At 45.1% G+C, this 15787-nt stretch overlaps 1 protein-coding gene across 4 annotated transcripts in view; it reads left to right on the forward strand.

The window, feature by feature from the left end:
• LOC140479183 (lactosylceramide 4-alpha-galactosyltransferase-like) overlaps positions 1 to 15541 on the forward strand; it is a 32080-nt gene extending 16539 nt beyond the window's left edge. For 2 of the 4 annotated variants that reach the window (XM_072573206.1, XM_072573207.1), the window contains exons 2-4: positions 1811 to 1869; positions 5417 to 5925; positions 11901 to 15541. In XM_072573206.1, coding sequence (XP_072429307.1) covers positions 5443 to 5925; positions 11901 to 12491 — 1074 coding nt within the window. In that variant the 5' untranslated portion in view covers positions 1811 to 1869; positions 5417 to 5442 and the 3' untranslated portion in view covers positions 12492 to 15541. Of the gene's footprint in view, positions 1 to 1349; positions 2203 to 5416; positions 5926 to 11900 lie in introns of those variants that run through there. The other 2 variants (XM_072573208.1, XM_072573205.1) reach the window with 2 other exon arrangements.
• Positions 15542 to 15787: the final 246 nt, after the last annotated feature.

A 15787-nucleotide genomic window follows, 5' to 3' on the forward strand; every position in this document is an offset into this window, starting at 1 on the left:
TTTAAGCAATTTGCCCAGGAGAGGACTAGATCACAAGGGGAACTGTGATGTGCTCTGTGCATATGGATGAGATGCTGGGACTGCAGACTCACAGGAACTGCTGAAGGGTGGGGAGGATCTGCTGTGGGGATGAGGAGGATTGGTCTGGGGGATGGCAGGAACTCCTACATGAGGTTAGGGAACTGATCCTGGGTTGGGGGAATCTGTTGTGAGGGACAGGTGAGGGGAGAGGGCAGTGTGAGTGTGGGGAGTGGGAACTGAAAGAATTGGCAGAAAGTTACAGTCACGGCAATTGAGAATCCCACTGGATTGCTGGCAATCCCAGCAGAGTGACCCCTAAACTGATCACCTGCAATGGAGATGAGCAGAGAGCAGTTTATCTTTCACAGTTCAATCTCCAGCTATTCTGAGTTTCACTCTGAATGAAGAGCAGTATTTGAAATGTGAAAAGATCAACATGTTCAGACAGGTGTAACGTGTTAATCCTGTTTGTCAAGTATACTCTTTCAGTTTAACAAAATATAATTTCTGAGGCTGTTGAACAGATCATAACAAATCATAAAAGAATTAGAATAATGACTGTTGAAATAATGTGCTAGATATATGTGATATGACAAAGAATGACATTTGTGAGGTAATTCAGTTTAAAATGAAACAGTAAGTTTATCACTGTGTTGAAGATTCAGTGGGCAGCTGAGTCACTGAGTCAGACAGATTAGAAGTGGCACTGACTGAGAAACTGCAGGGGATGGTTAAACTGAGAGGTCTGCTCCAGGCTTTTTCCACCCTCACAACTGAACCCACAAAGGCAGAGAGTGTCAGAAAGGCTTCTCTTTAACCCGGAATGTGGGTGTTTTCATGATGTTAATAATCGCCTGACAGCCAATGATGTGGTTCTGAATCTTTCAATTTAATTGTGGAATGTGGGTATTGCTGGAATGCTTGGTGGCAAATGTTTTTTGTATGGATTGTGAGCATCATTGTCAAGGCCAACTTCTGATGCTCATATCTCATTATCCTTGAATTGATTGGCTCTCCTGGTTGTTTTAGAGAGACGTTAAGATTCAACCACACTGCCATGGGTCAGTATTAAATGAATTTACATGTTGAGGGTGTCACTGTCTAGGCTGGCATGTATTCCCCATCTCTAATTGCCCAGAGAACAGTTAAGATTCAACCACATTGATGTGGGTCTGGAGTCACATTTAGGCCAGACCAGGGTAGGATAGCATTTTCCTTCCCTAAAGGATTATGTTGATGGATGTGGATATAGGTTTGGTCGCTGAACTGGAAGGTTCATTTTCAGATGTTTCGTCACCATACTAGGTATAATCTTCAGTGAGCCCCCAGACAAAGCACTGCTGATGAATCCTGCTTTCTAGTTATATGTGTGGGTTTCTTTGGGTTGGTGATGTCATTTCCTATGATGATGTCATTTCCAATGGAGTGTCAAGACAGAAGTTGGGCTCTGCTGTACAATGGGTTTCAAGATGCCCTCGATACAGCCTGAGAGGTGCTTACACAGGATTGCATTGCCTGACATGATGGGGCTGTCCTGGTGTGTTGGATTTGTGTATCTTCGGTAAGGCAGTAGACGTCCTATGCATGAGAAGCATGTGGGATGAGAGTGCAAAGGGAAGAGTGAAGAATTGGATCAAAAGTCTTGATCAATCTGTTTAGTTCATGGTGTGTCCTTCGGTCGGATCAGCCAGTAGTTGCCTGTAGTGTTCCTGGCTGTTCAGTTGTTGGTACACTTCCTTGCAGTAGTCCGTTCTATTCTGAATGATGATGGCTCCTCCTTTATCTGCAGGTGTGATGACAATATTGCGATTGGGTTTGAGAGCATGGACAGCGTTGCGTTGTGATCAGGTAATATTTTGCTCTACCTTGTCAGTGTTGCTGATGAATCTGGCCTTGATACATTTCCTGACGGTTTGAGCATACACGTCAAGCCCAGGGCAGCGGCCCTCCAGAGGGCTCCAAATCGACTCCTTCTTTGGTCGCTCCACTACGGATCTCTCTGATGACTGTTCTGGTTTGTTGATTGTCTCGTTAGGATCACTGCTGACATCTTGGAAGAATTCCCGGAGTCTCATTTAGTTGATAAACTCCTCCATGTCTGCTGCACGACCAATGGGGTCCATTTGGTGGTGGGGCAGAAATTGAGCCCATGGCTGAAAACTTCAATCTCTTCCAGTTGCGGTGTGTGATCTGATAAGTTGATGATCAATTTCCAGGTGTGATAACGTTTTCAATTGTGGTGCCAGGGGAGGTTTGGCTCCTGTGAGTGGTGATGCCAAGTTTCTCCAGTTTCTTATTTTTGGAGTGCATGTATATGGTGTAGTTTTGTCAGCTTTCTGCTTGGCAGTGTCTCATAACTGTAATGTTAGTTCTTGAATGCAAGGTGAGAGTGTGGACTCTACCTTGATTTGAAGATTATGGCGCCTGATGTAGAGTTGGTGGACAAGATGATTGAGGAGTTTGTGAGAGGTGTGACGGCAAAGTGTCTCAGCATAGTCTGAACTTCTCAATTATCGCTCACAGCACACAATAGGTTTGGAGCAGGACCTAGCAAAGCAATGTCATTAATGAATGTGACCCAACTTGAATCCCCTGCCATGGGACTCAAACTGCTGGTTTGTTTGAATTGCCTTTAAATATATAGTTTTTGACTTATTATTCATGATTCTATTCTCTTTACTATCCACTGACCTCCAGGTGAGGTATATCTAACACTCAATTTAGAGAAATTTTGAATCATTAAAGGAACATTGTCAATTTTACCAGCTACAGACGGAGTTAAAATGAAATATTCTCCTTCCTGGGAGTTTTCAAACCAGCTAAATTATCTCAGGATAGAACGTATATACAGAATATTATTACATACTTTAATAGAAATAACTTTTTTTTAAAGTTTATCAATTTTTAAGAAGTTGCAATTTCGGAATGATAGGATATTATAGGATCTAATTCTGTATTGCAGACTATAACATGCTCAAAGAAATAAAGACATTTATCAAAAAGGCAAGTATTCTGGGAAAAGCATTCCCGTACTATTGAGTGATCACTGAAGGGGTCCCTGATGCTGTGAGGCAGCAATGCTAACCACTGAGCCACTGTGCCGTTAAGTCCAAGCCTCCCACCAACCTACCCTCCACACCCGGCATCTTCCCTCACTTCTGCAAGAGATGCAAAATCTGCACCCACACTCCCCCCTTACCTTCATTCAAGGCCCCAATGGATCCTTCAACATCCAGTAGAGATTTTCCTGCACATCCAAACAACTCATCTACTGTGTCCATTGCTCGCAATGTGGTCTCCTCTACAATGGGGAGACAGGACGCCAACTCACAGAACATTTCAGAGAATATCTCTGGGACATACGCACCCAACAACCCCACCTTCCAAAGGCCGAACAGTTCAACTCCCCCTCCCACTCTGCCAAGGACATGCAAGTCCTGGGCCACCTCCAGCGCCGAATCCAAGCCACCTTACGACTGGAGGAAGATCGCATCGTCTTTTGCCTTGGGATCCTCCAACAACACGGCATCAATGTCAACCTCACAATTTTCATTATTTCCCCTCCCCACACCTCATCCCAGATCCAACCCTCCAACTCGACCCCGCCATCTTCAACTGTCCTACCTATCCATCTTCCTCCCTACCTATCAGACCCAGTCACCACTCTGACCTATCACCATGACACCCCAACTGCATCTACCTGTTGCCTTCCCAGTTACCCCACCCCCACCCTCCCATTTATCTCAGGAAACTACATGTCAGTTACTTTTACATATTATAGTGAAAATGGATTCCACAATTAGCAAGGTTATAACAGGAAACTTAGTCAACATGATTTTGTGAAAGGGAAATTATGTTTACAGAGTCCTTAAAGGAATTAACAAACAGCATGTATAAAGATGAATGTGATGTATCTAGATTTCCAGGAAGGCATTTATCTCAATGATTTCAGTAAATATGAAGAGCACACAGTGCATCATGATGTCATAGATAGAAGATCAGTTAGTTCACAGTGGATGGAGCAAAGGGAACAGAATATGGGAAAGTGAGAACATAATCCCTCTCATAAGAAATACAAAAGCAGTATACTATTTTGATGGACTGAGTTTGCAAAAACTCTGAAGTGCAGAAGGATCTAATTGTCTTGGTAGATGAGTCACAAAAAGATGGCATGCTAGTACAGCCATTGAAGATAAATGAAATTAAGCTGTTTATTGAAAGCGGAAAGGAATATAAAAGTAAGGAAGTTTTCCCAAAATTGTGTAGGACATTTATGAGACTACATCAGGGATATTTGTCCATCTTTGGTCTCCCCTATTCGGGAAGGACATAACTGCATTGTTGTTGGTATGCTCAGCTGTCTGAGTTAAGGCAAAGTACTGTGGATGTTGGACATGTGGAATATACACAAAGAGAGTACTGGAAAAACTCAGCACGTCTGGCAACATCTGTGGAGAGGAAAATAGTTAATGTTTTGAGTCCAGTATGACTCTTATCCAGAGTTTTCTTCTACAGATTTAAAACACAAACTTACATTTCTTTCTCCTTCAATTTTAGATTAGATTCCTTACAGTATGGAGACAGGCCCTTTGGCCCAACTAGCCCACACCGACACACACCAGACTCATTCCCCTACTTTTACCTCTGACTAACGCACCTATCACTATGGGCAATTTAGCATGGCTAATTCACCCAACCTGCACATCTTTGGATTGTGGGAAGGAACCAGATCACCCCGAGGAAACCCACACAGACACGGGGAGAATGTGCAAACTCCACACAGACAGCCACCCGAGTTGGGACACGGACCCGGGTCCCTGGTGCCGTGAGGCAGCAGTGCTAACCACTGAGCCATCATGTTGCCTCAATGATGCCAGACCTGCTGAGTTTCTCCAGAGCTCTCTGTATCCGTGTTATATTCACTGTGTTCAGAAGAATAAAAAGCAATTTCATTGAAACATAAGATTCTGAAGGATTCAAGGGGATGGACTCTGAGAAATCATTTCCACTATTTGGGAATTCAAGGCCTTTGGTGAACAGCCTCAGGATAAGGACTTCACTCAATGGATCGTGAACATTTGCAGTTTTATATCCCAGAGGGTGCTCCATGATTGATATTTCTAATGCTGAAATAGTCAGACTTATCGTCTTCCAGGGAACTGGGGGGGAATGTGGACTGGGAAGGAAAGTGGAATTGAAACCCAAGATCAGCCATAATTGTATTACAAGATGGAGCAGGCTGGGTTGGTCCGATGTCTCCTTCTGGCTGTATTACCTGTGCTCTTATGTTCCATTTGCTACTTACTGAAATGCTTTGCTTTTGAGCTTGTATGTGTTCCCAAGTATGAGTGTATGAACTGAACTGTTTATAATTGACAATTCTTTCTTCTCACAGTGATCATTACAGAACTATCTTCAGTGATGAAGGGTATTGCAAGATTTGCAGTACTTTTCCTCATGCTGGTATTTGCTCTTGCTGCCTACTTGCTTTTAATTCCCTCTTTGAATGAGGAGATTTTAAAATTAAGTGAGTTGCCAAATACACTGGCAAGCTACATGGGCAATCCAGTTGGCACTGACCGAATTAAATTACCAACATCAAGCTCCACAGTGAGTGTGAAATACCCACACCCATCCACAGACCCGGGAATCATGTTTCTACAGACGTCCAGTCAACTCAACCCTTCCTCACTGGCCATGTGTGGCATCGAATCAGCAGCTAGACTCAACCCAAACAAACCAGTTTATTACTTCATGAAAGCATTCAATGGGAACATATCTGGGTATCAAGAACCTGAGTACAAAGGCATCCGTCTGCTTTCTTCATTCAAGAATGTAATCATCTTGCCCTTGAATCCTAAAGAATTGTTCAACAACACGCCCTTGGCTAGATGGTATGAGAAGGTAAGGAGTTGTTCAGAACTGGCTGCTTGATTTTGTGAATGGTAAAAGCTGCTAATGTCCATCAATCTGAAAAATCAATAGTAAACTTTACACTGACAAGCTAAGTCCCTGTTTCTATGTGTACGATGATGGATAATGCTGAATTGGATGTCCTGTGGGTTTTAAATTAAAATATAAACAGGAAATAGCATCTGTGTAGAGAGAAAAATGGGATTACTTTGAGTCCAATTTAACTTCATCGGAAAAAAACCCAATTCCAGACTCAAATATGAGCTCGGTTTCTTTCCCTACAGTTGCTGCCAGACTTGCTGAGTTTTTCCATCAACTTTTATTTCTACTTCAAATCTCCAGCATCTGCACTATTTTGCTTTTATTGGTGTGTTTTGCAATCAAGTTCAGAACAGATTTGTTTTGTGGTTTGAATGCTGTGGGCAAAGGAAAGATTTCAGGCAATCGTGTGAGAAGTCCAGTGAGGCCAAATTCAATGCTGGTGGCACCTCACTCCATGTTTTGTGCATTCATTGAGAGATAAAGTGAGCTTGTGACCTCCAGGTTGGAGCCTAGGTTCCAAAGTCTCAGGGCACGATCCATGGGTATCGACTACACACACAAACCCACACACACAGACACAGATACAGACACACACACACACACACACACACACACCATGTCAACGATATTGGCTTTCAAGATGCTCCAGCCTTTATGACCCCTTTTGGTACATTTCCAATCCACTTACAGGATGTTTCTGCACTTCAGTGCTATCCCTTGGGCAGCCCCCCTAACTCTCATTGTAATGCTGCATCAAGGACACTATGTGCTCAGGGACACACACTCAGCTCCTGAATACAGAAGATACTCAGCTGTATCTCTGGCATCGTCCCTCACTCTCACAGAGCTCCCTCACTCTAAGCCAACCTGAATGTTCACAGTATCCCTGCCTTGCCTTTTTCACAGAATCATAGAATCCCTTCAGTGTGGAAACAGGCCATTTGGTACAACAAGTCCACACTGACACTCTGAAGAACATCCCACCGAGAGCCATTGCCCTTCCCTCATACTCTACATTTCCCCTGACTAATGCACCTCACCTACATATCCCTGAACACTATGGGCAATTTAGCATAGCTAATTCACCTAACCTGCACGTCTTTGGACTGTGGGAGGAAACCGGAGCACCTGGAGGAAACCCATGCAGACATGGGGAGAATGTACAAATTCCACACAGACAGTTGCCTGAGGCTAGAATCAAACCCGCGTCCCTGGTGCTGTGAGGCAGCTGTGTTGACCACTGACCCACTCAGACAGAGGTACCAGCCACACATTACTTCAGTCTTGCCTTGCCATTCAGTGTAGGCACAGAGCTAGAAAGCTTGTCAGCAGACCTTCAGTAAAGGGGGAATGGCCTTTGCTCAGGGGTCTTCACACATTAAGTCAGGGACAGCCTCTAATATCAGTCCAGGGTCTTGGATATGGTCAGTCAGTACTTGGGACAGTCAGAGACTGAGATCTATCCACATAGTGGAGTGAGGAGCTAAATGTTGGACAACCCACCGTCCAACTGGACCCTTTCTGCCCTACTGTGGACCATTTTCCTTCTGGAATGAGACACAGGCAGGTACCATGGAAGATGAAAGTGGGTGACACAGCGATGACTATTGGTGCAGGTGGGGAGGTGCCCTGATTGAGTGAGTGGGTGGGTAGCAAAGAGGATATACAGGATTAGTGGTGTCAGGGGGTTAGGGTGGGTGAAACTGAGTGAGTGCAGCCAATGGTGAGAATGTCTAAGTCCTGTTTGGAGGTGGTCACACGAGCAGAGAAAGAGTGAGTGCGAGGTCTTGGAGAGTAGATGCTAGCTCCTATCCTGAGTGAAGAAAGTTATTGCTTCCTCCATTGCTGGTGATTCTGGGAACACACCATTGATTCCAGATTCCCCCAGGTTCTGTAAATGTAGGACAACGCTGGCCAATTTCCTGCCAGAAGAGATGAGAGACTTGGAAATACAGCCAAGAGCAATTTCAAACCAACTGCAGTTCATTGGCTCCCGGCCAACGTAATCAAGTTAAAATCACACAAACCAGCGCAGTCACTGTCAACAGGCAGCTGTTCAAACACCGGCAGCATTTTCAAAGTGTGGAGGAAGAAATTACCGTCAGTCTCTAGTATTTTCTCAGCTCCTTTCACTGTCCCAGCTTATCAATCAATCCAGATCAGTCATCATTTCGAATTTCACATTTAGCACACATTCTAGTTCAAACCAATCTCACTTCATTCATTGGAATGATTACCCTGCTGCTCACATTCAAGTTAATGACAGCATGCCAATGTTAACATGCTAACAACTGTTGCAGTTTGATTTTTATCATTTGTAAAGTAGCATTGGTTCCCAATAAACCCTGGAGAAGAAACATTGAGTTTTAGAGTTGTGCAGTTTTAATTATTCTATTGGCTGCAGGCCAGTGTTTCTCCAAAAATCCTCCACTGTCTTCTATTATTTGTAAACCTTTTCCAGAACTGGATTTTGATGAAGACATGGACTTTCCTGGTGGCAGTCCTGGTGAAAAGAGAAATCTTTTAGTGTTTGAAATGAGCAGTCACCCTGACATTCGAACGATACAAATTGAAAAATCCCAGCTACTTAAATACTTGAGTGTTGGGATGAAACCCACTGATTGTTTATGATCCAGTTTAAGTTTCTAGTCAATAATCTAACAATCTGTCTAGTTTCTAAAGTGGAGATCGGCAGTTTTCTCTTCACTAGAACTGTATTTGTAGAGTTTTCAGGGCTGAATTCAGAGCCATGCTGTTCCCCTTCAAGTTCACTGTCCGGGGTGAGGGTTGATGTAGACATATGAGCCTTGTGTTCTGGGGCTGTGAATTTAAACCTCGGGCAAAACGAACAGATTAATCTGAAGTCAGTCTGACAGAGCAGTGGGGGATTGTTTGTCAGAGATCAAAGGAAAACTGGATGTTTTTCACTGGGAAGTAGGTACAAGATATTTACACTTAGACAGACATGAGTATAAAGACCCAAATATGAAGTCTGTTTTCTCAAGAAAGCTTGAAATGATGTCAGAAAATCAGAAATAGGAGCAGGAAAGGACATTCACTCCCTTAAGCTAGTCAACATAACCATGGTGTGATGTGATTGCACTGGATAGAGTGCAAAGAAGATTGACCAGGATGTTGCCTGGTCTGGAGAGTTTCAGTGATGAAGAGAGATTGGACAGACTGCTGTTGTTTTGCTGGAGCAAGGAGATTGAAGGGGGACATGATTGAGATGGAGGAGAAAGTGAGGACCGCGGGTGCTGGAGATCAGAGTTGAGAGTGTGGTGCTGGGAAAGAACAGGCAGCATCTGAGGAGCAGGAGAATTGACGTTTCAGGCATAAGCCCTTGATCAGGAAGGAGGCTTGTGGGCCGGAATGGCTGAGAGATAAATGGGAGAGGGGCTGGGGCTGGAGGGAAGGTTGCTGGGAGGTTGGGCGGCACGGTGGCACAGTGGTTAGCACTGCTGCCTCACAGCGCCAGAGACCTGGGTTCAATTCCCGCCTCAGGCGACTGACTGTGTAGAGTTTGCACATTCTCTCCGTGTCTGCGTGGGTTTCCTCCGGGTGCTCTGGTTTCCTCCTACAGTCCAAAAATGTGCAGGTCAGGTGAATTGGCCATGCTAAATTGCCCCTAGTGTTAGGTAAGGGGTATGGGTGGGTCGCGCTTCGGCGGGGCGGTGTGGACTTGTTGGGCCGAAGGGCCTGTTTCCACACTGTAAGTAATCTAATCTAATCTAATCTAAAGAATGCAATAGGCAGATGAAGGTGGGGAAGAAGGTGATAGGTCAGAGAGGAGGGTGGAATGGATGGATGGGAAAGACAATGGGCAGATCAAGAGGGTGGTGCCGAGTTGGAGGCTTGAAACTGGGATACGGTGGGGGAGGGAAATGAGGAGACTGGGGAAATCCAATTAGTCCCACGTGGTTGCAGGGTCCCAAATGGAAGATGAGGCATTCTTCCTCCAGGTGGCAGGTGGTTAGGGTTTGGCGATGGAGGAGACCCAGAACCTGCATAGTCCTTGCTGGAGTGGGAGGGGGAGTTGAAGTGTTCAGCCACGAGGCGGTGGGGTTGGTTGGTGCAGGTGTCCTGGAAATGTTCCCTGAAATGATCCATAAGTTGGCGTCCTCTCTCCCAGAGGAGAGGAGATCACATCGGGTGCAACGGATACAGTAGATGACATTGATGGAGGTACAAGTATATTTCTGTTGGATGTGGAGGCCTTTGTGACCTTGGACAGAGGTGAGGGGTGAGGTATGGGTGCAGGTTTTGCACTTCCTGCAGTAGTGGCTAGGGAAGAAGCTGGGAGTGGGGTGAGGTCTGGTGGGGGGGGGGGGGGGGTGGGAGGGGGGAGGAGGGAGGGTGCATGGATCTGACAAGGGAGACACAGGGAGAATGGTCTCTCCAGATCGCTGATAGAGGTGGGGAAGGAAATATATCGCTAATGTCAGGGTCTGTTTGTAGGTTTACGGAAGTGGCAGAGGATGATGCGATGATGCGACCATCCCCCACCTTTTCCTCCCCTGCATCAATTACTGTATCAGTGCTACCTCATGCTCCCACGAGGAGGTTTAACAGTTCATCGACTTCAATACCTTTTACCCCAACCTCAAATTCACCTGGACCATCTTGGAGACCTCCATTGCCTTCCTGGACCTCTCCATCTCCATCTCAGGTAACTGACTAACCACGGACATCTACTACCAACCCACAGACTCACACAGCTGCCTGGACTATACCTTCTTCCACCCTGTCACTGATAAAAATGCCATCCCTTATTCCCAATTCCTCTGCCTCAACCACATCTTTTCCTAGGATGACAATTCCACCAGAGAAAATCCCAGATGGCCTCCTTTTTCAAAGACCACAATTGCCCTAACCACTCGACGGTGCCCTCCAGTGCATCTCCTCCACTTCCTGCTCCTCTGTCATAGGACCCCACTCCTCCCAACACAACAAGGACAGACCCCCCCTCCCCCCAGTCCTTACCTTCAACCCCACCAACATCTGTATATATCACATCATCCTCCAACAGATCCTGGGCCTCCTTCATTGCCAAACTCTAACCACCCGATGCCTGGAGGAAGAGCTCCTAATCTTCTGCATTGGAACCCTACATCTACATGGGATTAATACAGGTTTCACCAGTTTTCTCATTTCCATTATCCCACTTTATCCCAATCCCAAGTGTCCAACTGGGCACCACCCTCTTGACCTGTCCATCATCTTTCCCATCTATCCGCTCCACCCTCCTCTCCGACCTATCACATTCACCCCCACCTACATCTACCTATCATATTCCCAGCTACCTTCCCCCCCAGCCCCAACCCCTCTCCCATTTATCTCACAGCTCGCTGGCCCAGAAGCCTCATTCGTGATAAAGGGCTTTTGCCTGAAGCCTCGATTCTCCTGCTCCTCTGATGCTTCCTGACCTGCTGTGCTTTTCCAGCACCATAGTCATGATTGAAATGTATACAATTATGACGGAGATGTGTCATTCTTTCAGCTATTCACTGGAAATTTGATCCTTTTTGGCAGGAATGTAGTCAGAAATCCACTCTGGATTCCCACTCAATCTCGAGCCTGAGTGGGTAGTTTTGTATCTGTTTAAATGAAAGTTTTATTAGACGTTTGGCTGTGGTGTGGTTCCCAGGACACTGGCACTTGTGATTGAAGTTGGAGACTGTGCTGGGAGCAATGGGGAAAGAGGCTGCAGCTTTTCTCCATTGAAAGAGTGTGCAGGTTTAAGACTGAACTAGCCCAGGTTCCCATCTCCGCAAGGCCCACCTTGCAGCCTGTTACAAAGTGCTCTCAGGAATTGGTGCACAACCAATGAGCATTGTGTGGAGGGAGAGGACAATATTTGGAGGGAGGGGTGATTTAAAACATCAAACTCGTAATTGATGAACCTCTATTCTAATATTTTACAGGTAGATCCCAGCAAGGAAAGGAACTGGTTCCATGTACTTGCCGATGGCTGTCGGCTAGCCTTACTGTGGAAGTATGGGGGCATCTATCTGGACACGGATATCATTTCAATCAAACCCTTGGAATTCCGAAACTTTATCGGTGCAGAATCAATACGTTTTGCGAATAATGCAGCTTTGGGATTTTACCGTTCTCATTCTTATGTCGAGAGTTGCTTGAGGGATTTTGTTGAGAAATTCAATGGAGCAGCTTGGGGTCATCAGGGTCCTAGACTGATGACCCGGATGGTGAAGAAATGGTGTGGAACTGACAATCTTGCAAGCCTTTTCAACAAAGGATGCAAAGGGATTATGTTCTTGTCTGACAACTGGTTTTACCCGATTCCATTCAACAATTGGAAAAACTACTTTGAAAAAGATCGATGGAACAAAAACAATGATGATATTGAAAAGGAATTCTCAAAGACGAAAGGGTTACATGTTTGGAGTTTTTTATCAAGTCAGCAAAAAATTCCAATCAGAGGAAGTCACTCTTTAGTAGAATACTTCTTCAGTACATACTGTCCAAGCACATATGAAACTCTCCCACAATAGTGTGTGCTGTGAGTGTCAGTTTACATATTGCTTTGAATTTTTCCTACTAAATAACTACCTGTAACAAACCAATCATGATGGGTGGCTCTCAACCTCATCTTACTCTATCTTCATCTGGATCTTTTTACTGTCTTTCAGGCATAGAATGGAAGGGGACAAGTGGGATCCTGCCTCGAGTTTTCCTCTCTAACTTTCTCCCATCTTACCCCATCACCTGCTCCCTCCTTCCCCCAAATAATCCTGGAAACCATCTCCCATTTTAATAAAAAGTAAAAGACTGCAGATGCAGGAAATGTGAAACAAACACCAAGAGCACGGGAGAAACTGAGCAAAGGAGTTCTGGACCCAACGCTGTTTCTCTTCCTCCACGGATGCTGAGAAATATGCTGAGCTCCTCCCACATTCTCTGTCTGCTTTTATTTTTTGTAAAGCTATGTTCAATGTGCTGGGAAATTGTGCAGTAAAAATTACCAAGATACTCTGGCCCTTAGGTTTTGTCACTGGGCTAATAACTTAAAGGTACAGGTTAATTGCATGTGGACATGGGGTAAACTCCCACCATGGAACTTAAATTCAGTTAATTAACTTGGATTGAATGATTGCTCTAAAAATCCATTTGGTCTAAGAATGTCTTCAGGGAGAGAAATCTGCCAACCTTACTTGGTCTGGCCTAGGTGTGACTCCATAGCCATTTCCCTGACATGGCCTAGTGAGCTACTTACTCCATCATAACAAACCACTACAAAGCCTAGAAAAAGGAATGAAACCAGACAGACCACAGACATTGCCCCAGCCGGTGTTAACATCCAGAACTATAGTGCTAGCTCTATCCAGCCTATAAACTCCTTCTTACTAACATCTGTGGATTTGTGCAAAGTGGGAGACTGTCTCACTGACCTATGGTTCCCCATGGTAGGATGATGAAGAAGGTGAAGTTGCATGGGGTCCAGGGTGTACGAGCTAAGTGGATAGAGTACTGGCTGCACATTCTCCCTGTGTCTATGTGGGTTTCCTCCGGGTGCTCTGGTTTCCTCCCACAGTCCAAAGATGTGTAGGTCAGGTGAATTGGCCATGCGAAATTGCTCCTCATGTTAGGTGCATTAGTCCGAGGGAAATGGGTCTGGGTGGGTTACTCTTTGGACGGTCGGTGTGGACGTGTTTGGCCGAAGGGCCTCTTTCCACCCTGCAGGGAATCTAATCTAATCTGAAATAAACAGGAAACAGAGAGTAGTAGTGGAAGGAAGTTTCTCAAAATGGAGAATCCATACTGGGACCACTGTTGTTTGTGATATATGTAAATGATTTGGAGGAAGGTATAGGGGATCTGCTTAACAAGTTTGCAGATGACACTAAGATTGTTGGAGTAGCAGACAGTGAAGGGGACTGTCAGAGAATACAGCAGATTATAGATAGTTTGGAGAGTTGAGCAGAGAAAAGGCAGATGGAGTTCTATCCAGGCAAATGGGAGGTGATGCATTTTGGAACATCCAATGCAAGAGCAAACTGTACAGTAAATGGAAAAGCCCTTGGGGAAAATTGATGTACAGAGAGAACTGGGTGTTCACGTCCACTGTACCCTGAAGGAGGCAATGCAGGTCTATAGAGTGGTCAAGAAGGTATTTGGCATGCTTTCGTTCAAGAAACAGGGTATTGAGCACAAAAGTTGGCACGTCATGTTACAGTTGTATAAGACTTTGGTTCAGCCAGATTTGTAAAATACTGTGTTTAGTTCTGGTCGCCACCTTACCAAAAGGATGTGGTTGCTTTGGAGAGGATGCAGAGGAGGTTGCTGGTATGGAGGGCACTTGCTATGAAGAGAGGTTGAGTAGATTAGGATTATTTTCTTTAGAAAGACGGAGCTTATGTGGGGACTGACTGACGTCTACAAAATTATGAGAGTTAAAGACAGGGTGGATAGCAAAAAGGTTTTTCCCAGAATGTGGAGTCTCAATTACTCAGGCTCACGAGTTCAAAGTGAGAGGTTTAGGGGAGATATGTATGAGAAGTTCTTTACACAGAGGGTGGTGGGTGCCTGGAATGTGTTGCCAGTGGAGGTGGTAGGTGCAGGCATGACTGCATCATTTAAGATGTATCTAGACAGATACATGAATGGGCAGGGAGCAGAGGGATAAAGACCATTAGGTAAAAGGTGATAGGTTTAGATAGAGGATCTGGATCACTGCATGCTTGGAGGGTCAAAGGACTTGTTCCTGTGTTGTAATGTTCTTTGTACACGTAGAATTATACCTTACACACAGTGTCCCTGACACCACCATCAGCATCCTCAGCTCTGACCTATCCCACTCACTGTGGTGTACATTGGGAAAGAGTTGCCCTGGAAAGAATGTCCTGCTCACTACTATGTAATGGCCTCCTTTGCTCAGCCAATGAGCCAATGTTCCTCCGTGAAGAATACCATGTCGAGTGAGCACTGAAGTAGATAAGGGCACACAGTGAGGCATGGGGGATTTCAATGTCTACCACCAACTACTGATTGTGTTGGAGAAAGTGAGGACTGCAGATGCTGGAGATCAGAGCTGAAAAACGTGTTGCTGGAAAAGCGCAGCAGATTGTGTCGATCAAGTCTTAAAAGCTCTAACTGCTAGACTGAGCCAGCAGCAGGTGGAGAGAGAGAGCTAACAAGAGGAAGAAATCTGCTTGAACTCAACTTCATCACTGCCCCTGTGGCGGATGTATGTGTCCATGACAGTATCACTAGAGATGTACAGGTACATTGTCTTTGCTTGAAGAATACCCTCTATCATGTTGTGAAGCGCAGTCCGATTGTCAACAAGTCAGATTTTGAATACACCTGGCATCTCAAAACTGGGCACCATGAGGCACTGTGGGACATCAGCATCAGGAGAATTATATTGAACCATAATCAGTATCATCATAACCTGAATAATCCCCATCCTGCCATGAGCACTAAGGATTCAAACTGATTCAACAAAAAATGTAGGAGGATAGAAGGTAGTTTTCTGTATGGTTGGTAATGGAGCACAGTGAGGATACAGTGTACAGTGATGGGGGGGTGGGGTGGAAATGGGGGGAGGGGAGGGCAGTGACTGACTTGAGAGTGCCTGAGCTAAGATGATGGGATGTCAGGAGGTCATCCATTCTTGCTGCAGGAATGTTGTTCTGCAGCATTTCAATACTTTACAAGGACTCCTGAGTAATTTGATGAGTTTACAGCTCTACCTCAGTTTCTCTGTCAGAATTCTGGCCCATCATTTTCCAGCAGGTGTCATGGGGAAAAGGAAATGGGAATCCAACCTTCTGTTTTTTTTTCACCC

Source organism: Chiloscyllium punctatum, chromosome 6, assembly GCF_047496795.1.
Source record: "Chiloscyllium punctatum isolate Juve2018m chromosome 6, sChiPun1.3, whole genome shotgun sequence".
Taxonomy (NCBI): domain Eukaryota; kingdom Metazoa; phylum Chordata; class Chondrichthyes; order Orectolobiformes; family Hemiscylliidae; genus Chiloscyllium; species Chiloscyllium punctatum.